The sequence below is a fragment of the Mus caroli genome, chromosome 10 (genome assembly GCF_900094665.2).
Source record: "Mus caroli chromosome 10, CAROLI_EIJ_v1.1, whole genome shotgun sequence".
Taxonomy (NCBI): domain Eukaryota; kingdom Metazoa; phylum Chordata; class Mammalia; order Rodentia; family Muridae; genus Mus; species Mus caroli.
Genome location: NC_034579.1, coordinates 47,028,976 through 47,055,278, shown reverse-complemented (window position 1 = coordinate 47,055,278; position 26,303 = coordinate 47,028,976). Strand labels below are relative to the sequence as shown.

Here is a 26,303-nt window from a genome sequence, read left to right as displayed (position 1 = left end):
GATGGTTGTGAGCCACCATGTGGTTGCTGGGATTTGAACTCTGGACCTTCGGAAGAGCAGTTGGGTGCTCTTACCCACTGAGCCATCTCACCAGCCCGATGGAAAGGGTTTAATGGGAGGTCTAATCCCATTTTGGCACAGACATTTGCTGTTTTCTATATCTGTGTGTATATGTAAGTTTTTATTACTACACATGTGCATATATACAAATTCATATGCATATATGTATGTATATATGCATTCACATACACACACATATAAATATGTATGTACACACACACACACATATATATACATACACACATATATATACATATATATATACAAACACACACACACATATATATATATGTATATAACGCCATCCCTCAGTGCCCAAGGGGGACTGGTTCCAGTAACTCTCAAAATTCACAAATTCTTTCATATTCAAATTCCTCAATGAAAATGCATTAGTATACGAATTATGACCTGTGTACATCTCACATCTTTAATTTTTAATAATTAATTCAATAGAAATAGCTCATACCTCTCCTCCCTCTCCTCCATACTTTAGAGACAATATCTCATGTAGACTAGACTGACCTCAAACACTCTCTGTAGCTAAGGATAACAATGTCCTCCAGGGCTTCCTGCCTCCACTGCCAATGGTGTTTTGGGCCTGGGCCTCCATGTTCAGTTCAACTAGTTTTTTAGGCTAGACTGTTTATGAAATTAAGACAAAAGAAGTGCATGCACACTTTAAGTATATGTACACAGTTTGGCTAAGATGCAATTACAAATGTTTTTGCTGCTCAGTTGGCCAAATTTGCATAATATACAGAAATTTATAACCCAAGTACAAGAACAAACTGTATCTTCAATCTAATAGAAGATTATAATTTCCAGTGTTGAACAAAGGGGAGGCTGGGCCTGACAGGGAAGAAAGAATGCACTCTGGGATATCTCTGGTTGAGAGAATTTTCTTACTACATTTTTTAACGTTTCTATTTATTTATTTATTTATTTATTTATTTATTTATTAAGTGTTTATGTTGGATAGGTGAATGTGTTCATGCATGTGTGTGGAAATCAGAGGACAATTTTCAGGGGTCACGCTCCCCTTCTGCCATGTGAGTTCTTGGGATGGAAATCAGCTTGTCAGTTTTGCCACAATCTTCTTAAATCACTGAGCCATCTTTCTCCAACCACAGAGTGCTCTGCCATACATATTTACATCACATTAAATGAGATCTGTTAGGCCAGGTGTGGTGGTGTACATCTGTATTATGTGCACTTAGAAGGTAGAGGCAGGAGGATCATCCAATCCAAAAATAAAACTAAAGAACAGAAAAAAGCAAAAACAAAAACAAAAAAACCTAAGACAACATTTGAATTCCATCCCTTGTATTAGCCAAAATCCGTTGCCAACACTTTGAATCTCGTTTTCCTATTATTACTTTTCAGTTTTAAGCTTGGTTATGGGATGGTAAGATGGCTCAGAGAGTAAAGGAACTTGCTGCCAAATCTCATGGCTTGAGTTTGATACCAGGAAGCCACATGGTGAAAGGAGAGAATTGACTCTTGTAAATTGTCCTCTGATCTTTATACTTAGCCCATGACATGAGCTTCCACCACAGTGAGTAAATAAACAAACAAGTAAATAAAATAATAAAAGCATTGTTGTGCTCTGCTTAGATGCCTGGAAACCAGAGCTGAAATTATGCTACCTTGCCTGCAGCAGGGTGTGCGTGATTACCCATAAATAAACATTAAGGCATAAATACTCCTTTTTAACAGGAAGTAAAGCTATACATTGGGGCTTTAAGTATTCAGTAGTCAGTGTCTATGCAGTATCACAGTGACTTTCCCTGCCAGTGGGTAGAGTTGGGGTTTAATTGACATGAAACAGAGTGAGAAATTTGTCCCAAAAGTGAACAGATGAGGATCTCCCCTGATGAGATGGAAAAACCTAATTTCCTCAGAATCCTATTATATGATTAAAGCAAAATTCCTGTTAAATGACAGCCATTAGGAAGACTGTGCCAGTCAGGGAAACCAAGGACAGTCTCACATGTCAGTCATTGTGCTTCCTGGTGGTCCATGCTTATATAATGTGGTTCTTTTCTCCATGAGAGTTTTAATTCAGTTATCCATACCTTTTGGGTATCAAGCACCATCATCACGAATGTTTCCAGCACTGGAGGTTTATATTATGTAGTCCTTGGAGGTAAAGCTTAGAAATGATAACTTTGCAGAATAGAACCTAAAAAATGATGGTGCCAAGTGAGTTGCAACATTGTCGATCATGCTCACAGTCAGCTATTGGATGGATCACAGGGCCCCCAATGGAGGAGCTAGAGAAAATACCCAAGGAGCTAAAGGGATCTGCAACCCTATAGGTGGAACAACAATATGAACTAACCAGTACCCCCCCGGAGCTCGTGTCTCTAGCTGCATATGTATCAGAAGATGGTCTAATTGGCCATCAGTGGAAAGAGAGGCCCATTGGTCTTGCAAACTTTATATGCCTCAGTACAGGGGAACGCCAGGGCCAAGAAGTGGGGGGTGGGTGGGTAGGGGAGTGGGGGGGGTATGGGGGACTTTTGGGATAGCATTTGAAATGTAAATGAGGAAAATACCTAATTAAAAAAAAACATAAACTGTATCTATGATAGCATCTTAAACTTTTGCTAGAGGGTAAATGCAGACTTCCTTATTTCTCTAAGCCTTTTTTGTGGCTTCTTATTGCCATTTGACAGCCTCATTGTCCCCCTGTCTGACCCAACCTGAGTCCCTTTCCCCACTTTCCAGACACAATGGTTTCAACTCTTCTTTAACCGTAGGCGGCTGCCCTTCCTGCAACTGGAGGTCTCTCTAACCCACAAACACCATCACAACCCCTGCTCCGTCTAATTGCTCAAGTCTTAGTTGAGCGTCACCTCTGTACTGTTCCAGCTGATCACACTAAAGGAAGTTTCCTAGTTGCACCCTGTGGCTTTGATCTTGCTTCTTGTTCCCATTGCCCTGACACAGGCCGGTACTACCGCTCTCAGCCACATTCCTTTTTCATTATCCGAAGTGTTTGCTTTAAACTTGTCATTCATTTATTTTACATCCCTTTCTAAGACAATGTAAATTCCACAAAGGTAGGGAACTTGGTTGTTTGCTTTCATGTTCTTATAGTCAAGAACAATACTTGGGACAGAAAAGTGATACGATAAATATTCTTGAGTGAAAGAAAAGAATGTTGCAATTCATATGGAAGTTAGAGGGGTGTTTTTGCCTTGTGCTAAGAAAATTAGAAAGGTGCAGGCAGCCTCTGAGCCAGTCCGGGAAGCCAAGGGATAATGCGGATGGTCTCACTACTGTGGGAAAATGATAGTGAGGATAGACTCGAATATGGCAGGTGGATGAAGTCCTTGGGCAGAAGAGGGTTGGCAGCCCAGTATCCTGGAATAGATAGGTATAAAATCAGTGATTCTCAACCTGTGGGGCATATCAGATATCTTGCATATCAGATACATATATTATGATTTCTAACAGTAGCAAAATTACAGTTACAAAGAAGCAACAAAATAATTTGCGGTTGGGGAGGGTCACTACAACATGAGGAACTGAACTAAGAACTCCCATCATCAGGAAGGCTGAGCATGGTCTAGAAGCTCGGGCTTAGTTCTGGGCAGTGTGAACTGCTTTGAAACAACCACCTCTAAGCTTGCCCCAAGCACCACAGGCTTTAGAAATGCTGGCTGCCCTCATTAGAAAGTCTGATGTTGCTTTGCCTTTGTGATTGGAGCAGCATTGCTGACAGTTTTGCCTCCACTGAAGATTATGTTTAAACTCCCAGACTGATGGAAAGTATATTTTATATTTCCCCCTGAGAAAAATATACAGGAAAAACAGGGTCATAATTTCCTTTTTAACCAGGATTGCCTATATTTCCAAATAATATTCATTTCTAAACAAAGTCCCTTGCTTCTTGGGAGAAAAATGCTCATTCTCTAGAATGCTTCTGTTGCCCAGTAGTTTGTACTTCCTTCATCCTGGGTAGCTATGTTAAATGAGCTTTACTCAAATCTCCAAAGGGGATGTGACAAATAACTGAACCTTAAAGTTAAACAATCCCAAGCCCAAAGCGCTGTGTTTGAATTAATCCTTAACTAAGCAAGCCCAGGCTTATCGGGCCCTACTTCCTTTCAACGCACAGTTCAAACATCTTCAAGTTAATATTTGCGTGTTACAGCTCTTCTTTTCAGGGCAGGTGCATTGTGCCATGGTTTCTACCATCATCCTGACAGCAGGCTGGTCCTGGTATTGCAATTATAAACTGGAGGACACCAGGAAGATTGAGCACAGCTTCTCTGGAGTTTTACGATGTGTGCTTTCCCTGCATGATTTTCCTTTCTGTGAAGCTAAGGGTGAAACATCTCAAGTTGTGGGCAATTTGGGTTGCAGTCCTCAAATATGTACCCTGTCTTTTGCTTTAATGAGATAAGGTGTCCACTGTCATTAGGTTGCTGGAGACCTTAAAAGTTAGCATTGTTATGAGATATTCATTAGAATGTTGAGTATTGTATAATTAGTAGTCAATTTTTAATTATAAAAATAGTAGGGAAAATAGTACTAATAGAAAATTAAATGCACTATCTTGGGTTGGAATTCTAGTTTTCCAGATCATCAAAGCTTTGACCAAGATAGTAAAAATAAAATTGGACTATTAAGTTCAGCATTTCTTGTTTGTTTTTGCTTTGTTTTGTTTTCCTCAAACTATAGATTGGCAGAGACATGGAATGAATTCAGTAGATCAGGAGTTACCTTAAGCAAAATAAAAACAGAACAAATTAAAATATATAAGGCACTTGTCAAGGTTTCTTCTTCGTCTTTTTTTTTTTCTGTGCTGGCCCAAAGATTTATTGATTATTATATCTAAGTGCACTGTAGCTGTCTTCAGACACACCAGAAGAGAGAGTCAGATCTCATTATGGATGGTTGTGAGCCACCATATGGATGCTGAGATTTGAACTCAGGACCTTCGGAAGAGCATTCAGTGTTCTTAACCAATAAGCCATCTCTCCAGCCCACAAGGTTTCTTCTTGAAATGAGGAAAATGTTCTAAAATCACATTGTGTCCATGATGACACAATTTTGGAAATTACTTAAACCTGCCAGAACTACTGTGTGCCTTAAATGCTTGTGCTCTTTCTCATTCTTTTTTTCCTCTGTGTTTGAGACAGATTCTTAAATAGTATAGGCTCCCCCAAACTTTTTGAGTAGCTAAGGATGGCCTTGAACTCCTGCCTCTACTTGGAAAGGGCTAGGATTACAGGTGTGTGCCACCTTACCTCACTTATAAAGTTAGAGAAGGGATTTAGGATCCTGATATTAGATGAAGCTTATCAGCAAAAATGGCACCTAGGCTGAACTGTCCCATGCCACTTGTCTTTCACAGAGGGAGTCCTGTGAGGTCGGCTGCAGCAATTCGGAGGGTAGCTACGAAGAGGAAGTGCTGGGTAAGAAAACACAACTGATAATCTCTGCCACCTGGGACTTATTCCTATGCAAGGCTAAGGAGCGCCTGTCAAAACACCGACATTCCTGCATCTCAATAGCATAAAAAATATTTGTCTAGGAGACCTGTGTGGCTCTCGCCTATAGTACCAGCACCCAGAAGGCTGAGGTAGAATGACTGCAGCATGTTTATAGTCATCCTGGGTTGCAGAGTGGCATCCTGTCTCAAAACCCAAAAACTATCTCCACCAATATTTGTATATGAAAAAGTTCTGTCATTTCAAATACTAAGGCCATGCTGATGAAGAGCCAGTAGCCTCTTGTAGATGAAATACAGGGAATGTGAAACATGATTGACACTTTGGGCAGTACTTTGTCTTCAACATTAGCAGGTCTATCTATCTATCTATCTATCTATCCATCATCCATCCATCCATCCATCCATCCATCCATCCATCCATCCATCCATCCATTCATGCATCTACCCATTCATCCATATATTTAAGACAGGGTCTCAGTGCCCAAATTGCCTTGGGTTTAATCTGTAGCTAAGGGAGACCTTGAACTCATAATCTTCCTGCCTCTACTTCTGTTCTCCCGGGACTAATATACCACTGTACTCAGTTTTATGGGGTTCTTGGGATCAAATTGAAGGTTTTTGTGCATGCTGGGCAAGCACTCTACTGATGAGCTACATGCCCAGCCCAATCCCTGTTATCCTAATGAGGGTATTACATCCCAAACAGACTTGATCTCAAGGAAGACTGCTGTTTTGATGAGCTGAAGGTATTAGAATATTTTATTTAATGTGAAATACATTGTTCAGCTAATAGTTATTCAATGAAGAACTTACCATGAACTCAGAAAAGGCAGTAGGAATTTGTGAATGTATAGAAGCTATGCCTTCCAGGGCTGGATTTGGAATGGGTGGGAGGCTTGTGTTTGTGTGTGTGTGTGTATGTGTGAGTGTGTGTGTAAATAAATGGCTTTGTCCCAATGCACTGATTCTCCAATGATGTCTGAAGGGCCAGATGTTTGGTAAGTCAAGCCTGGATGTTCCATAAGCTGTCATTTTTCTCTCAGAGGCTTGTGTTTACCCCACTGGTTGTTGGGAATTGGGAGGAGTGTGTTGCTTGCTGTCCCAATATACTCTGCCCTTTAGTGTCTCGATACCCCGCATTTCTGTAAAGGGGTAGAGCTGTGGCATTTTTTCCATCTTTGTTGTGAAGGTTAGCTATAGATAAAATCTGTACTTGTGATTTTCAAATGGTACACAGAAGCTGGGGTTGCAGGAAAGTTCTAGTCCTCAGGGATACACGGTGAGTGACCATCTACTGCATGCTGTTGGCACTGCTGCTCAGGCATGGTTCATGGCATAACAGTAGATCCCACTGTACTCTTTCTATGATGTTATAGTTAATAAGATTGAGACTTTGGGTGCTATCTAATGTAACAAAAACTTTCATAAAAAACAGTGAAATCGAGGACTCAATTATGGAAATACTTAAGTAGATTACCCACATCAGAAGTTATGAAGTGTTCAAGGGGCAAATGATTGCCATTAACATACAGTAACTTTTATTTAAGGTTGAAATAAATATGTAATTTGGCCCTTTAAAATGTATGCTATTTAAACTTTCTAAATTACATTTTTTTTAATTTTAAAAAGATTTATTATATTTAATTATGTGTGAGTTTGTGCACATGAATAAAAGTGCCCATGGAGACCAGAAGATCAGATCCTCTGGTGGTGGAGTTACACCTATCTGTGAGCCATTAGATTTGGGTGCTTGGAACTGAACTCAGGTCCTCTGAAAGATTATCAGATGTTCCTAATCACTGAGCCACCTCTTCTGTCCCTGTGTTGTATGTATGTTTGTGCCCTAGCATGCTTGTGGAGAGTAGAGAAGAACTTGTAGAGGCTGGTTCTCTCCTTTCATCGTTCATGTGCTGTGAACTGAACTAGGCGTGTCAGACTCAACAGCAAGCGCCCTTACCCTCTATGCCATGTTGGCAAGCTCTTTTTGTTGCCTTGTTGTTTGTTCTAAGAGAAGACTCACCTGTATCTTAGGCTGATCTGAAACTCATGGTATAGCTGGGCCTTAGACTTACAATCTTCAGCCTGCCTGTACCTCCTGTGCTGAGATTATAGCTATGAGCCACCAGTCCTGGCTAATGTGCCACTGTTTCAAGAATCTGCTAAGTTGTTAGGACACACACAGTTCTGGAATCACAATATTTAATAGAGCAAATGGTCAGATAATGCATTTGTTCCAAAGAACCATGAAAATTTTACTAAAACCAAGAACGTCAGAACTGAAAAAGGTGTAAATCTCATTCACAACTTATTAAAATATTTTCTAATTATATTAGCAGCTTAGTTACATAAAATTTCCAGAATATAAGATAATCAACTTTTTGCTTAAATTTCTCATCTGTCTCCAATCTGTTCAATATGGCTTGAATGATGTGTCAAGACTAGGTAAAGGTTGTTTAATTGTCCATACACCTAGGTCTGTCTGTAAGTAAATGGGGCCCCAAAAGAAGACTGGTCAGTCTCAGAACACTTTTGCATGCCTGTTATAAAAAGAGAAAGACTACCTTGAATATAATTTATTATTCAGGTGTGTTACTGAGCAGGAGAGACCTGGACAGAACAGACACACCCACCCACAGGAGCAAATAGTGACTGAAATGCTGTTTCCCTCCCAGAAAGCACAGAACTTCCTACAGCACCCTTTGCATCTTCCATTGGAAGTCATGGTGTGACATTACGATGGAACCCTGCCAACATCTCTGGAGTCAAATATATCATTCAATGGAAATATGCCCAACTTCCAGGAAGCTGGACTTACACGGAGGTATGCAGAGCTATTTCCTTATCTAAACAAAGATATTTTGTCCTTAAATTATTCAAAGCTCCAAAATATCATGCCTTCCTCACCTGCGGGTTTGGTTTGCAAAGCGTCAGTTGCCTGCTCTCAACTATATCTTAAAATGTTTAAATGGAAAATTATTTGAAAAAAAAAAGATTGAAGACAGTTGTGGTGGAATAGGTGTATAAACCCGTCACTTGGTGGGCTGAGGGTTATGAGTTTGAGGCCAATCTAGGCTAGGAAGAAAGTTTCAGGCTAGGCTGAACTTCAAATTAAACACTGCATAAAAACAAAAAACAAAGGCAATGCAAGCAAGCAAGTGAACTACAACAACTACAACAACAAACTAAAACCCATCAATGCCTCCAACACCACTAAAATAAGACTGAAGTCTTAAATCACATGATAATGAGATGCATAATGAAATATCAGGTCATCTTGGTCTACCACATTAGAAAGTCAGTCAGTCATCTTTTGGCTTAGTGTATCCATACTCTATATCATTGATTAGACCACCACTGTGAAGGTTATTAGATTGACTGTCCCAATACTGCTATTATGGTGCCTGTATGTAGGATTTGGTAATATCTGGAATTGCAAGCTTCCATTGGGGGTTCAGGGAAATATCTCCTATGGATAAAGGGAATGACATTGAAATTAATGTATGCTAGCACAGATCAAGAATTGTGATTGGATTAAGTGAAACTTAATTTCTGCTATTCTAGAAAAAGTGTCTATTCTATAAATATAATTCCTTCAGCAAAGCATCATAGAACCACTTATGCTATTGTTCACTATCTGCCCTGCCTTTAAAAGGGATTCTAGCTAGGCAGGAGGGAGATTCTCACAGGAGTGTGTTTTAATTTAGAAATGTAGGGTATGGTAACCTTTCAGGATGGTCACTTTCAGGAAAGCATGAGCAAGTTCAGAGAAAAATTCACCCAAGATATCAAATATAGTAACATGGGAATATGCAAGTAAGTCCTTAGGGTAAGTGGTGAATAACTGAAACCTTAGCTTGCCCATTTTGAGGAAGGGGAAGATGGTGTGAATAATGTCGACTGATGTTTGAAAGCTCAGCTCCTGGTCTGTTTCACACCCAGAAGGATCTGGGCAGCCCCATCTCCAATGGCACACCTGTCTTCCACAAGTTAACCTGAACTCTATATCCCAGTGGGACATGGTGATTGGACACATGTTGACTTTTATCTCATCTGGCTCTAGACCGTGCCCAAGCTCTCATACACGGTGGAACCCCTGCATCCATTCACAGAATATATTTTTCGAGTGGTTTGGATCTTCACAGCCCAACTGCATCTTTATTCCCCACCAAGTCCTAGTTACAGAACTCATCCTTATGGAGGTAGGCATGTGTATGTCATTTGTGACATAAGGACATTAATCTGAAGCTTTGGTTTCATTTATTTTTGTTTTAAGCAATAAAAGATATTGGGTCCTTTGGTATTCCATTTGGTCATTGAGCTCTTAACTGTGTGCCTGGCAACATTTACAACTCTTTAGTGATCAAAACAATGACCCCTGCTTTTGTTGAGTACACATTTTCTTCGAAGGGAATATGGTCATGACTAAACACATAAGGGGTACTGGTTAGTTATTGTTAACTTGATACAAACTAGAATCACTAGGAAGAGGAATCTCAACTGAAGAATTGCATTCATTAGATTGGTTTGTGGCAGCATTTTCTTGATTAATGATTGATGTGGGAGGGACCAGCCTACTGTGGCTGATGCCACTCCTGGGTGAATGGTCCTGGGTTGTATAAGAAAGCAGAGTGAGTAAGCCAAGGGGAGCAAGTCAGTAAGCAGCACTTTTATGCTTCAGTTCATGCCTAAGGTTTCTGCCTTGAGTTCCTACCCTGTTTCTGCTTTGTGAGCCAAATAACCAGTTCTTCCCCAAAATACTTTTGGTCACTGTTTTTTTATCAGTGTTTTGGGGTTTTAATAGAAACCCAAACTAAGACTGCAATTGATATTAGAGAGTAGACTACTGCTGTGACAGACCTGAAAAGAGAAACTATATCAGTGGGTTGGAGTGTATGAGACACCCACTTCTGGGGCAAAGGAGGATCTGTATGTTTTACTTTGTTCTGCAGCATTTCAAGCATGGCCCTAGCCCAGTATCTGACCTTAGGTTCTAAGAGGAAATGTCAGAGAATAACCAGTAGAGGTGGTCACAGAATCTCTGAGACCTAATTATCAAAGAAAGGACACTCACCAAGGAAGGAGACATGCCCCTACCTAATTCCACCAGGTTGTCAGCTCTAGTCATACCTTCTGCTGATGAGGAAGCCGCAGTGATATGCAGATACTCATGTTCATACCTATTGCCTTATATTATCTTTGGCCATAAGAATTATATGATTTCAGTTGGTATTAGTGCCCCTTTTCCTTGGGTTATTCCAAAGAAAGCTCTATCCCCAACCAATAGGAGTGTTTATAAGACAGATTATTACTTTTGAAAGAGACAACGTGTGTGTGTGTGTGTGTGTGTGTGATACATTTGGATAACAATCCTATCTTGCTGTGTGGTTGGTTTTTAACTTGCTTGAAGTAGATCAGATCATAGCTGGATGTTGACTCTAATGAGTTGCTGTTGCTGTCCTGATTCTAACTTAGTGGGAGCTTGTGTCTTTCTTTCCTCTTCACATGGGTGACTGAGTACATAGAGGTAAGGAGAAACACAAAGATGCTTGTGTCTGCTAATGATAAGTGTGAGGGTTTGGGAAGGATTGTGTCAGAGGACGGCTATGAAACTTAAAGAAAGGTCTTCTAAAGACAATCCGGTGCGATGGATGAACTGTCTCACTCCTGCTACCTCTAGTTCAACAACAGTGGGCAGAACATTTGACAAAAGTGTTCAGAAGGAGAGAACTCTACTCAAGATCAAAGACATTAAAACACCATTCTGTGGACAGAGCAGATAAAAGAATATTCCATGGGGCTAACGTAGTGGAGACATGGAACAGAGTTGGGCTGGCAAACCATTTGTTGGTCTTTCTTCTAGAAGCGTATAGATTCATCATTTAGCTCACATTCCCTTCATCTACGGCAAGGGTGGAGTGTGAGTGAGGCTGTCAGTTCGGGTTCCGATGGACTTGGGAAGGCTGTAAAGGAGGTATCATCTAGATTGTCAGGGCAGATAGTAGCACAAGTGAAGTAGTTTCTTCCAGTTCCTGTTTATCTGAAACACATTTTCATCTGGGCCTAGTCAGGCCATAGTTCATGGAGGAAAAAGCCCCATGACTTGCCTTGGTTATCTTGTGTCAATTATTGACTCTCTTTTGTGCAGATTCTCATCTAATGTGCTTCCCTCTCACCATTCACTTACATCTCCAGAGGTTTTTGACAGCTCTTTGTCTAGAAGATAGATTCTATTCGAGTTTCTGATACTGTATTATTTCATGAGTTAAAACTGAGGAAATGAAACAGTCTTATATAGTTCAGTCTTACCTTGTATGATTTAGAGAGCAAGAATTCCAGCTCAGAATTTCTAGTCCTATCCCTTGGTCATATTTTCAGTATTAATCAAAAGATCTTATTTCTTTCAACCTTCAAAAACATTTTTTTTCATTATTCTAGTCTAAGAGCATAGCAATTGGCACCTTGTACCCTCACCATATCGCTCGTTATCTCTCCAGTTCCAGAAACTGCGCCTCTCATCCTGAACATGGAAAGCTGGAGCCCTGATACTGTGGAGGTCAGCTGGGTTCCACCCCATTTCCCAGGTGGACCTATTTTGGGTTATAATTTAAGGCTCATCAGTAAAAATCAAAAATTAGATTCAGGGACACAGAGAACCAGTTTCCAGTTTTATTCTACTCTTCCAAACACCACCTACAGGTAAGAGATAAATAGAGAACTAACACCAGCCTTAATGAAGTCATGATGATGATTTAAAAAATCTGGCTAAAAATCAATTAAGTGTATTTAGAGATGTGCCACTGACCCCATTCCATTGTGTTGAGGTTGTACTTTTTCTCAAATTTACATGTGTGTTAGAACACACAATTCTAAGCAGAAATGTTTTCAATATTATCAGAGGATCTTTATAAATATGAGGCAATAATAACATATATACCATGGCTGTAATTTGTTTATTTAATCAAACATGAAAAAAAACGAGGAGGTAAAATCCTGTTAGTGGCATTTTTTTATTAACCACTGAGGATTATTTTATTATGGTTAGCTTTCCTGGCATTTACTAAGATTTCTTTAAACAAAGGGAGAAATGGAGGTCATGCAGATAGCAGAGTTCAGCTTTTGACCCCAGTGACCCTGAACTGTTCCATGGGGAATGCAAACAAGGCTGTGATTGATGGTCTCTGGGTGCTGAGCAGTGACACTGAGTAACTAGATCTATGCACTACCACAGAATCTTTAAATAGAATCTCTGTTGCCCCTATATTTATCTCATGTTCACAACATGCCATGTGAAACACATCTCTCCAAATTGTTTTTGGAATAGGTTTTCTATCGCAGCAGTCAATGAAGTTGGTGAGGGGCCAGAAGCAGAATCTAACATTACCACTCCATCCCCATCAGGTATGGTCTAGGCTTCTCCTTTATGTTACATAGGGATAAATGTTGACTGTGGTAAAGATCAGAGTTCAGAGGTCATATGGAAGACCTCAAGATCCCTTGGCTTCATGCATGCTCTTGTTTTGGTACCTGATAATTTTTAATTTTACATTATTCTTCATATTTGACAAATAGGTTAGATAAACAGTTGATATTAGAATTTTGAGATTTTGAAAAATAGAATGAAAGAAGTAAGTATTTTAAGAAAGATGGCTTCAAATTTGTGGTTTTAGTTTAAACTAATAGTCATGGTATTTTGTATTTACAAATTGAGGAGTTACATAGAAACTTTCTTATCTTGACATTGCTTCACATGTGTATTGTTACATCAGACATTTCCCCAGCCTCCTTAAATGTTATAAGTATACATAAATAATAAGAATTTAAATATTAACTTTTTTGAAAATTCAGTCTGTGGATTTATTTTTTGTAAGTATTCCTTTTTGGCTGTTGTTTTTAAACAATTATCTTGAGCGGTTGTAAACTACTGGTACTTAGAGGAGCAACTGCTTTTGAAGAAGCACTAGATAATTTTTGGTAGAAATGAGTTAGAGTCTTGACTAACTCAAGGATGAAAAATCCCTTTAGTCTGTTCTCTACTTTCGCCAAAACTCCATCTGTTGCCTTGACTACCCTGTGCTCCAGTCTGCATACAACTATGCCAGTGGTATGAGATGTCATTTATTATCAGCCAATATTTTTTGGCTGTTCCTAGACTCTAGGAAAGGAGAGGTATTCCTGTCATTGCATGAAGCATGTCCAAAGGAAAAGTTAAATTTAGAGCAAGGTTAAGGTTACGGTGTGATTATTGCTTACCGTTTATTAATTGTCGGGAAAGTGTCTATCACCCACAGACCTTGCATCAGTTTCCAGCTGAGCAGGCTATCAGAGTTCTATAGCCTTCACATTTTATTTCAAGACTTTCCTCCTGCTTGAAACGCCTTTAACATAGCTCGAGTTATGTAACAACCCACTTTGGTTGAGGCTGGGTTACACCTACTGAGAAAATTATCTTGACTGGGTATAACGATTTAACCTCTATTGGAACAAGGGTGTTAAGATGGTGTAATATGTTACATGATATGGTCACATAGGCCTACTTGACTGTCATCATATTTCCTACTGCCAGCCATGGATTTATGAAGATTATGTCACAGATGCAATACCTCTAAAGTAACTCCAGAAAATTTAGTTAGTCTTTTAAAAAAGTGCTATCTTCCTTTTGAGGAAATACTAAAACTTTCTGTGTTGGTTTGTGTGTGGTTGGTCAGTCTGCCTATAAATTATGTTTTTTCAGTTCAAGAAGAAGAACAATGGCTCTTTTTATCCAGAAAAACTTCTCTAAGGAAGAGGTCTTTGAAGTACTTAGTAGATGAAGCACATTGCCTTTGGTCAGATGCTATACATCATAATATTACAGGTCAGTCTAACAGAATCATGTCTCTTTACTATGAAAAGATATATTTGGAATTTCTTGAAGAAAACTTCTGGAATAGTGGAATATTAAAAGTTGCTCTTAGTCAGGTGTGGTGGTGTGCACCTTTAATCCCAGCACTTGGGAGGCAGAGGCAGGCGAATTTCTGAGTTCAAGGCTAGCCTGGTCTAGAGTGAGTTCCAGGACAGTAAGGGCTACACAGAGAAACCCTGTCTCAATCCTCCTACCCCCCCCCAAAAAAAAAGTTGCTCTTAGATCCCAGAGCTAGGTATGATTCACCTGTTTCTGAGTTGTTGATTTTTCCTATCTTGCCTTAGGAACATAGCCATGCATGGATGGGGGAGGGTTCAAAAGATCCTCTATTTGAGAGGAGATATTGACAAATGCTGGCTGCTGGGAGATGTCTAATTCTTCCATGACCTGAGAGGCTGCCCATATGCCAAGGTGGCTTCATACCGATGCATATACTAGCAACACTATATGGACAAAGAGGGCTTGAAAAAGAATACACATTGGAAGAATGGTTGGGATAGAGGAAGAATTAGAGGGGAGCGAATGAGGGATGGATTTGATCCAAAGACATTTATGAAACTCTCAAACAATACAGTAATATCCGAAAATGCTTTTGTGTCTGGGGATATAGCCCAGATATGGCACATGCTTAAACTTGTCTGACTGACACTTTAGAGAACTTCTGCACGAAACAAATAACTTCATCAAGTCTGCTGTACTGCAAAGTTTTCCAGTGTTTCTAGAATTTACTCTCTTGAATATTTGTGATCTATACTATTGTAAACTCTTCTAGTACTTTTATGGACATTATGAAAATGCCCAACATATTTACACATATAAGTTGTATATACTAGAAGAATTTAGAAGATATTTTAATTATAAGAATTTCTATTTGACTTTAATGAGTATTAAAGACAAGTTTGCTTTAGTCTAAGTTTAACCACCTGGATGTACTTGTTTTACTCTTCTAGGAATATCAGTCTATGCTCAGCAGCAAGTGGTTTATTTCTCAGAAGGAACTGTCATATGGATGAAGGGGGCTGCCAACATGTCTGATGTGTCTGACCTGAGAATTTTTTACCAAGGCTCAGGTCTGGTCTCTTCTATCTCCATAGACTGGCTGTACCAAAGGATGTATTTCATCATGGATAAACTGGTTAGTCGGAGGGAATATGGCTAGTTATCAATACTAACAAGCATATCTGATGGTAACCACAGGTTTGTCTCACTGGTTACTAACTTCAGATACTAGATTAGCAACAAATAATGGACTTAATTTAAAAAAATGGTCTACCTTTGACATAGTGGGAGCCAGTTCTGGTTAACTATTAAGTCATCATTATTTGTGGCTTTTCATGGTTACAAGTTTTTATTAATGATAATTTATCTTGCCTGGAATCACTGTGTGAGACTGTCCAACATGGGCAAAGTCCACTGTAAGCATCTTTAATTACATGGTAACCTGGGTTTATTTTAGTAGGTCTCTGAAAATATGTCAGTACTGAAGATTTGAGAAGAGGCTCTTCCAGCTTTCATTTTATAAGTGTGTGTTTATTGCAACAAACAAAGGCAACCGCTCTACCTGAAGTCCAGAAGCTTGGAATATACAGAACATTTTAAAAATAATTGAGTACCTCCATAAACAAAGAAAAACATACATATTATTGTACTACTAGAATATAAGCTGATTAGGACATAAGATACAAGGTTCCTTTTGTTTTTTTGTTTTTTCATACTGACAATTTTTGTACAGCTGGCCCATTATCCATGATCTTCCTGCCTCAGCCTCCTCAGCTTTGGGATTACAGCTATGCACCAATTAAATTACCCTTTAAACGCCTTTTTGTTTAAAAAGAAAGTCCATAGTTACCATCACAATTCCAAGTATTGAACTGCTCAGGAAATACTTGGTGGCTAAGATGAATGTAGCCAGACATTAATCCTATTGGTGTATTTTTTTGTTTGTTTGTTTGTTTGCTAGGTATATGTCTGTGACTTAAAGAATTGCTCAAATTTAGAGGAAATTACTCCACTCTCTCTTATTGCACCTCAGAAAGTTGTGGTTGATTCCTACAATGGGTAAGTGTTGTTAGCCTTGTAAACACGAGTTCTTTTCCACTGGCAAAAATCTCTGGGATCTCTCTTGTGATCAGAACACTATATCACCTAATGAGTCCGCTTGAGTGCCTCAGTTGAGGTCAATTTAATTAAAACTGTGTTCAGATTTGGTTGCTTCGTCTTCTAGAGCAAACTACAACTACATGTTAATGACCTTTTGTTAGAGACCTTGGGACCATGACTCTAGTCCAAGATTTGACTTGACTTTATGATGGGAATCAGTAGCTCATTGCTCTCTTTAACAGCCACTATGAGAAGCTACTTCATTAAGTGCCTCTGGAGCTGATCCATACAGCTTTTTCATCTCCTGGTCTGCTCATACATCTATCAAGAGGCTGACTTAATAAGTAGGCTGCTAAACATCCATCCTCCTGTCATAGGATTTGATGGTTGAAAACAGGTCCACATTTCAAGTATAAGACTCCTTTTCTCTGATGTGAAAAATGAAAGAGACAGCAAACAAACAAACAAACAAACAAACAAACAAAATCCTCACACATTTGGGCTCAGCTGTGCTGCTCAGTTGCAGTGAAATTCCCTAGCAAGCATGTCTGTCTCATTACTTTTCAACAAGAAGCTGTATCATCCTGAGAATGAAATGAAGATACTTCATATATGTTAAATGTTCATGAGTGTGCTTTGGTAAAAATATAGAAAGTTATTTTGGGGGTTATTTCTTAAATATGGCTAAATAACAGCAAACTCTTTACTAATAAGCATGTCCAATGTAAGATGAAATATTTTTCTTTAGTGTGGGAATAAATTGGCTTTTATTTTGAATGAAATAAAACCCACAGAGCATATTTCTTTCTTACATTGACATTCTCAGAAAAAAGGTTGCTCACTGTTAAAGTCAAGCTTTCCTACCCATATTCTTGAAAACTATAGAAATTTCTTGTGTGTGTGTGTTCTGTGTATACATTTTTGTGTATGTGAGAGTGCACGTGATGAATGCATGCCACAGCAAGCATATGGAAGGGGAGGTCAGATGACAACCTCTAGTGTTAGTCCTCAATCAGACAAGTATCCTGTTCTCTGTTCACCAGCTGGCCTGTGAACTTCCAGGGATTCCCAAGACTCTCCCATCTTGCCTTAGGAACATAGACATGCCCCTGCCACAGGCTTTATTTGGGTTCTGGCTATTCAAACAAAGATCCTTGGGCAGCAAGCACATTTACCCACTGAGCAATCTTTCTATCCCTGGAAATCTATTTTTTGTTTTAGGTTTTAATTCCTGAATTATAAAAAAAAAAAATTGAGCTTCTGATTCTCCTGCCTCCATCTCCTTAGATCTAGGATTTCACGTGTGGACCAGGATGCCTAGCTTCATGAGGGACTGGGTATTGAACTCAGGCCTTCATGCATGCTAGGTAAGCGACTTACTGAGTGAGCCACATCTCTAATTCAAATTATAGATTTATAAACCAAACCAAACCAAAGAAATAACTCCCCAAACACTGTGTTATAGGATAAGCCCTGTGGACTTTCTAGATCTTTTTAAATAATTTTTTTTGAGACAGATTCTCAATGTAGCCCTGGATGGGCTGGTACTCACGATATAGGCCACATTGGCCTTATGGATGCCTGCTCCCATCTGCCTCCAGACTGCTAGAGTTAAAGGCATGAACCACCACAATCAACTCCCAATTAAAAAAAAATCACCTCATTGTAATGTGTGTATTATATTGCAGTGAGTCTAAAAAATAAAACCATCATACAGTTAGATCAAGGAAGCCTACCACTCAAACACTTGCCCAGTACCAGGGTCTACCCTGCTCTGAACTATACAGATATGATGGCTACTCTGAGTGGTGGAGCGTCATGAAGGGTTTTATACTTCCACTATCAGTCACATCTTTATTTGCTTATTCAGCACAAAAAGGAAAGCTATGACATATTTGAAACTAGAAATATATATATATATATATATATGTATATATATATATGCATATGTATATATACGATTCATGTGTCCTTTTGACCGAATTTTATCCTCCTTCATATCATGATGCTGCCCTTTCTTAGACTCCTTTTGAAATGTTAAACTGCACCTACACTTACAGCTGCTTATGCATCTGCATGTACACAGTAGACTAGGATCCACATATGAGGGAGAACGGGTGGTGTTTTTCTGTCTGGGTTTGGGTAACTTAGTTTCTATACCCATCCATTTTCCTACAAATTTCATGGCTTCATTTTTTTCTTTACAACTGAATATTATTACTAAATAATGTTAAAAATATTTCATTTGGTATGTGTTCCATATTTTTATTATCCATTCTAGACTGGTTTCATTTCCTTGCTATGACAAGCAATACAGTAATAAACACAGAAACAACAATCTCTGTTCTTTTTTTGTACCCTCTTCAACATTTGTTGTCAGATTTCTTGATGACAGCCATTCAGAGTGTGGTAAGGTGACATTTCAAAGTAGTGGTAATTTGCATTTCTCTCATTGCTAGAGAAGCTAGACACATGTTTTGTTTTGTTTTGTTTTGTTTTGTTTTGTTTTGTTTTGTTTTGTTTCGTTTTGTTTTTTTGGTTTTGTCCAGACAGGGTTTCTCTCTGTAGCCCTGACTGTCCTGGAACTCACTCTGTGGATCAGGCTGGCCTCGAACTCAGAAATTCGCCTGTCTCTGCCTCCCAAGTGTCGGGATTAAAGGCATGTGCCACCACTGCCTGGCTGAAGCTAGACACTTTTAAAAATAGTTATTGGCCATTTGTGCTTCTTTTGAAAACTATTGAATTTATTCTTCTACTTATTGATTGGCAGTTCTATTTCCTTAGTATTTGGTTTCTGCAATTCTTTGTAAACTCTTGATTTTTATCCCCTTTTCTGAAATGTGGCTGGTTAAGATTTTCTTCCATTCTATGGGATGTTAACTTGTTCTGTTGATAATATAATTTGCTGTGCATACATTTTAAAACCATGTAGTTCTGTCTACTGATACTTAGGGCTTGTTCCTATTCTGTTTAGAAAGTTCTTTCCTACCCGTGTCTCGAAGAATATTCTGTTTTCTTCTAGCATTTTCAATTTTTTCCTTTTTTCAATTTTTTATTAGATATTTTCTTCATTTACATTTCAAATGCTATCCCAAAAGTCCCATATACATTCCCTCCACCCTGCTCCCCTACCCACCCACTCCTGCTTCCTGGCCCTGGCATTCCCCTGTACTGGGGCATATAATCTTTGCAAGAGCAAGGGTCTCTCTTCCCAATGATGGCCGACTAGGCCATCCTCTGCTACATATGCACCTAGAGACAGGAGCTTTGGGGGTACTGGTTAGTTCATATTGTTGTTCCTCCTATAGGGTTACAGACCCTTTCAGCTCCTTGGGTACTTTCTCTAGCTCCTCCATTGGGGCCCTGTGAGCATCCACTTCTGTGTTTGCCAGGTACTTTTGATTTTTAAATGTAGCCCAGACTGTCCTGGAACTAACTCTGTAGACCAGACTGGCTTCTAACTCCCAGTGCTGGGATTAAAGGTGCACCACCTGCCTCCAGACTGCTGGATTTAATGGCATAGACCATCACAGTAAACCTTCCAATTAAAACCACCACTGTCTGGTTTTTCAAGTTTTAGATGAAAAGTTTAATTATTAGTTCACACCACCTGAATGCACCCAATCTCGTCTCGTCCAGTTCTGATTTCTCTCATTTGTGAGGGTTTAAGAGCATATGGAATGGATGGAATGCTCTGTTGTTCGTAGTTACAGACCATAAGTCATTCTGTGGATAATGAACTTCACTCACCAAATCAGCCTTCCTAGGACAGCACAGCGAATAATCAGTGTCTCCTATCTCCTATTAGAATAACTCGGATTTGTGCTTAGATTTTGAAGTGTGATCTAAAACGATCATCATGATAGAGTTTATACCAATTTGTTTGAACTTAACTTGTTTCTAGGCTCTTTCTCCCAATAATCATTTTATCCTAAGGTAGGTGCCTTTGTACACAGGGAAGTTGGGACACAAGTTGATCAGCAATCATCTAAGCTGCTTTGCAGTGAACCAGGATAAGTCCTGTTGTATCAGGCCCTGCCTTCTGATCTTCTTCTACCTTGACAGGACAGTTTCTATAAAAATCAGCACATACCTTTCAGCACGTTTGTGGTCTTATAGGAGACGTAATTTGTGCAGTGGTTTGCAACTGTCCTGGCATTCACGGTGCTGTCCTTCGTGCAGTTAGTTTTGTACCACTGCATCATGCCCTTGAGGAATTTCAGCTTGACATGAAATATTAACCCATCCCTTTATCCCACCCTTTGCATCCCTCTCCCCTTTCTGGTTTCTTCTTCTCTCTCTCCTTTCTTCTTCCTGCTTTTCTTTCCTCTTCCTGTAGTGATCCAGCCTGAAGCTCTGCTTTCTTCCCTGCCACAGTCCAAGGACTGGGCTTTCTTAACCGAGACTGCTGTTCTTTTAAGTTTCTCTAGATACATTTAACAAGTTTTGAATTTTGTAGGGTAGACAATCAAGAGCCATTCCTTTGGTCTGATAACACTTTCTGTTGAGGCAATCAACCGGAACTTATAACTCAAAGTGAGCTTGTATCTCAGGGTTTTACCTTAGGCTAGAATGTGAGCACAGTTTTAAAGATCTGGGAAGATCAGTAAGAGGAATAAGAGTGGACTGAGTAATGAGAAGAAAAAAATGGCTCAATAGTTGTGATCCAAGTTGGAATGTAACAAGACATCCAGTTATGATAAGATATATTAAACTGCATGAACTTGCTAGCATCTATTTTTTTTTTTCGAGACAGGCTTTTCGTGTATAACCCTGGCTTCCCTGGAACTCACTTTATAGACCAGGCTGGCCTCGAACTCAGAAATTCGCTTGCCTCTGCCTCCCAAGTGCTGGGATTAAAGGCATGTGGCACCACCCCCGGCCAAGCACCTATTTTCATGATCACAAATTCTAAATCAGCTATCAATTAGTAATTTTACATACCAGTTAAATTAAAATATAGTTATTTTTTTGTGTATGAGTGTTTTGCTTACCTATATGTCTGTGCAGCAATTATATGCCTGTTTTTTGAGGAGGCCAGAATAAGGATGTCATATCTCTTAGACCTGAAGTTATTGATAGTAACTTTGTGATGCTTAGAATTGAACCCAGGTCCTCTAGAAGAGCAGTAAGTACTCTTAACTGCTGAACCATCTTCCTAGCTCCATTGGTTTAAAAATCTATGCTGATGTTTGATTTTCTGTTAAATATTGAGCCATGTGTTTTCTTTTTCCATGTTAAAAGATTACCTGCTCATTGCTATGAGGATAGACCTCACATAGCATATGCATCTTTAAAATGTATTTATTTTATTTTTATGTGTATATGTATGTGTGCATTTGAGTACAGGTGCCTTCAGAGGTTATGGGCCTGATATCCCCTGGAGTTACAGGCTGTTGTGAGCCTGTACCCTGTTGTACCCTGATAGGGGTACTTGGACTAGAACTCCAGTCCTCTGAAAGCACAGAAAGTGCTCTTAACCACTGAGCCACCTCTTTAGCCCTTTGGACATACATCTTTAATTATTCTGTTGGCTTCCATCTCTTGATAGTTGGGTGGCCCTGCTCAGCATCTTTGTCAGTACTTGTTGGGTACTTCTTTACTGTTTATAAAATGAAACACTTGTATTTGCCTGACTCACTTATAGACAGATACTGTCAAAAGTTTAGAACACTTGAGATACAAAGTAGTTCTGTTAATTGTAGCAAAATACAAATGGCTTACATTTTTCTTTTCTTTTCTTCTATTTATCATTGTCAATGCATGAGAAAATTTATTGTCAGAATTTGACTTAAGAATTTGGATAGTCTAGCTGGGCGTGGTGGCGCAAGCCTTTAATCCCAGCACTTGGGAGGCAGAGGCAGGCGGATTTCTGAGTTCGAGGCCAGCCTGGTCTACAGAGTGAGTTCCAGGACAGACAGGGCTACAGNTTTCTGAGTTCGAGGCCAGCCTGGTCTACAGAGTGAGTTCCAGGACAGACAGGGCTACAGAGAAACCGGTCTTGAAAAACAAAAAACAAAACAAAACAAAACAATTAATTTGGATAGTCTAGAGGAAATGTGTTTAGAAATGTGTGTGTGTGTGTGTGTGTGTGTTGTGTGTGTGTGTGCACTTGTCTGGTGACTAAAGGTCAAAGCTGGGTGCCCTCTTCTATCACATTCTGTTTTGTGAGCCAGGGTCTCTTACTGAGCCCACAGCTTGGCATCTTCTGGTAGGCTGTTTGCCAATGAGTCTCCAGGATTTACATCTCCACTACCACTGGAGTTTCTGATGTGCATAGCTGAGGTTGGCTTTCCCATGACTTCTGGGAATCCACATTCAGCTCTTCATGCTTACCTGGGAGTGCTTGACTCACTCAGCCATATCTCCAGCCCTAGCTATGTGATTTTCACATAATAGGCTTACTTCTAAAATCTTTAGAGATACCTTTTTATTTTAACTCTGATTCTTTAGAAAGTCCCTAAAAGTTCATCATAAAACAGGATAGAGTTCTCAACTTCCTACTGTCATCAGTAGGGCTTATGTCCAGCTCTGACCTTTGTCACTTTGCCCCTTGGGAAGTCCTGGGATACATGGTACTGGTTGAGCACAGCAATTATCTCACAAGGTTACAAAGTCACCCTTGTGCTGATTTATATCAGGCTTTTATTTTTGTCTCTCTGTCAGGTATGTCTTTTATCTCCTGAGAGACGGCATCTACAGAGTCAATCTCCCTTTGCCATCTGGCAGGGACACCAAAGCTGTGCGTATTGTGGAGAGTGGCACATTAAAGGACTTTGCAGTAAAGCCCCAATCCAAGCGAATCATTTACTTCAATGACACCATGCAGCTCTTTATGTCAACGTTTCTGGATGGCTCTGCCTTCCACCGGGTCCTGCCTTGGGTTCCCCTTGTGAATGTGAAGAGCTTTGCTTGTGAAAACAATGACTTCCTCATTACAGATGGCAAGGCCATTTTTCAGCAGGACTCCCTGTCTTTCAATGAATTCATCGTGGGATGTGACCTGAGTCACATAGAAGAATTTGGGTTTGGTAACTTGGTCATCTTTGGCTCCTCCGTCCAGTCATACCCTCTGCCAGGACATCCACAGGAGGTCTCAGTTCTGTTTGGTTCTCGAGAGGCCCTTATTCAGTGGAAGCCTCCTGTTCTCGCCATAGGAGCCAGTGAGCACTTATCTTGCATTTATTGTTAGACTTGTAGTAGGAGGGTCTTTATACGCCATGGGCAGACCACAAAAGAATAGCCCATCCATATTTGGACATATGAGATGTACTGACTTCCTAGTTTGGTGACTAGCCAGGTGGATATAGACTGAGGTTTGGGGCTTGCATGAATTTCAGCCATTTCCTCACAGCTTTCTAAACTTGACTCTCCATTTATGGATAGACAGAATGCATATGGTAGGAAGCAAGTAGTCTCTGGAACATTTTAGAAAAAAAGGGTGTCTTAGGAGTTTATTGCTGGAAAGAGACAACATGACCATGGCAACTCTTACAAAGGAAATACTTAATTGGGGCTGACATAACATTCAGAAGTTTAGTGCATTATCGTGATGGTGGGAAGCATGGTGGCACACAGGTAGATTTGTTGCTAGAGAGGTAGTTGAGAGTTCTATATTCAGATGGGCAAGGCAGTAGGAAGAGACAGTGAGCCACCAGGCTTGGTTTGAGCTTCTGAAACTGCAAATCCCACACCTAGTGACATATTTCCTCCAAAAAGGCCACACCTCCAAAAATGCCAGTCCCTATGAGTCTATGGGGGAGCATTTTCATTTTTTTCCATTAATTTACTTATTTATTCACTTTACATCCTGCTCACTGTCCCCTCCAAGTCCCCCCCCCCAGCCTTGCACATCCCCTTTTCACCCCCTCCTCTTCTTGTCTGAGAAGGGGGAGCATCCCTCTGGGTAAGAACCCACTCTAGCCTATCAAGTCACTGCAGGACTAAGCACATCCTTTCCCACAAGGCAGCTCAGTAGGGGAACAGGAGTCACAGGCAAGCAACAGGGTCAGAGACAGCCCTGCTCCAGTTGTTGGGAAGTTCATATAAACACCAAGCTGGTGTGTGTGTGTGTGTGTGTGTGTGTGTGTGTGTGTGTGTGTGTGTAGGGCTAGATCTAGCCCATGTATGCTTTTGGATGATGGTTTAGTCTCTGGGGGGCCTATGGAGGTCATTTTCATTCAGACCAACACAAGGGGCAAATGATTTCAGCTTTGTGAATGGATAGTCTCTGTCTTTTCCTTTTTTTAGGGATGAGCATACTTCTTTTTGATTCTCTTTCTTTTTTCCCCTGGATTTATTTCTTTTTTTTTTTTTTTATTTTACGTTTCTATTTTTTATTAGATATTTTCTTTATTTACATTTCATATGTTATCCCCTTTCCTGGTTTCCCCACCAAAAACCCCCTATTCCCATCCTCCCCCTGCTCACCAACCCACCCACTCCAGCTTCTTGACCCTGGCATTCCCCTACACATTCCCCTTGGAGCCTTCACAGCACCAAGTGTCTCTCCTCCCATTGATGACTGAGAAGGCAATCTTCTGCTACATATGTGGTTGGAGCCATGGGTCCTTCCATGTATACTCTTTGGTTGGTGATTTAGTCCCTGGGAGCTCTGGGGGTACTGGTTGGTTCATACTGTTGTTCCTCCTATGGGGTTGCAAACCCCTCCAGCTCCTTGGGTCCTTTCTCTAGTTCCTCCAATGAGGACCATGTGCTCAGTCCGATAGTTAGCTGAAAGCATCCACCTCTGTATTTGTAAGACACTAGTAGAGCCTCTCAGGAGACAGCTATATCAGGCTCCTGTCAGCAAGCACTTGCTGGCATCCACAAAAGTGTCCGGGTTTGGTGACTGTATATGGGATGGATCCATAGGTGAGGGTGTCTCTGGATGGCCTTTCCTTCAGTCTCTGCTCCACACTTTGTCTCTGAATTCCTCCCATGGGTATTGTGTTCCCCCTTCTAAGAAAGACCGGAAGTATCCACACTTTGGTTTTCCTTCTTCTTGAGCTTCATGTGGTCTGTGAATTGTGTTTTGGGTTTTTGAGCATCTGGGCTTACTTACCAGGCAGTGCATACATACCATGTGCATTCTTTTGTGATTGGGTTCTATCACTCAGGATGGTATTTTCTAGTTCCATCCATTTGCCTAAGAATTTCATAAATTCATTGTTTTTAATAGCTGAGTAGTACTTTATTGTGTAAATGCAACATATTTTCTGTATCCATTCCTCTGTTAAAAAACATCTGGGTTCTTTTCAGCTTCTGGTTATTATAAATAAGGCTGCTATGAACATAGTGGAGCATGTGTCCTTATTACATATTGGAGCATCTTCTGGGAGCCCAGGAGTGGTATAGCTGGGTCCTTAGGTAGTACTATGTCCAATATTCTGAAGAACTCCAGACTGATTTCCAGAGTGGTTGTACCAGCTTGTAGTCCCACCAGCAATGGAGGAGTGTTTCTCTTTCTCCACATCCTCACCACCATCTGCTGTTACCTGAGTTTTTGATCTTAGCCATTCTGACTGGTGTTAGGTGGAATCTCAGGGTTATTTTGATTTGCATTTCCCTGATGACTAAGGATATTGAACATTTCTTTAGGTGCTACTTGGCCACTTGGCATTCCCCTATATTGGGGCATATAAAGTTTGCAAGTCCAATGGGCCTCTCTTTCCAATGATGGCCGACTAGGCCATCTTTCGATACATATGCAGCTAGAGACAAGAGCTCCGGGGTACTGGTTAGTTCATCATGTTGTTCCAACTATAGGGTTGC

At 40.1% G+C, this 26,303-nt stretch overlaps 1 protein-coding gene across 2 annotated transcripts in view; it reads left to right on the top strand.

Moving 5' to 3' along the window:
- The window catches only part of Ros1 (ROS proto-oncogene 1, receptor tyrosine kinase), a 125,694-nt gene that overhangs the window by 15,311 nt on the left and 84,080 nt on the right, over positions 1-26,303 (top strand). Inside the window, exons 4-12 of one of the 2 annotated variants that reach the window (XM_021174702.2) lie at positions 5,429-5,489; positions 8,200-8,348; positions 9,588-9,726; positions 12,022-12,223; positions 12,849-12,925; positions 14,259-14,381; positions 15,380-15,564; positions 16,390-16,487; positions 23,196-23,692. In XM_021174702.2, the coding sequence (XP_021030361.1) occupies positions 5,429-5,489; positions 8,200-8,348; positions 9,588-9,726; positions 12,022-12,223; positions 12,849-12,925; positions 14,259-14,381; positions 15,380-15,564; positions 16,390-16,487; positions 23,196-23,692 (1,531 nt within the window). Of the gene's footprint in view, positions 1-5,395; positions 5,490-8,199; positions 8,349-9,587; positions 9,727-12,021; positions 12,224-12,848; positions 12,926-14,258; positions 14,382-15,379; positions 15,565-16,389; positions 16,488-23,195; positions 23,693-26,303 lie in introns of both variants that reach the window. The other variant, XM_021174701.2, reaches the window with a different exon arrangement.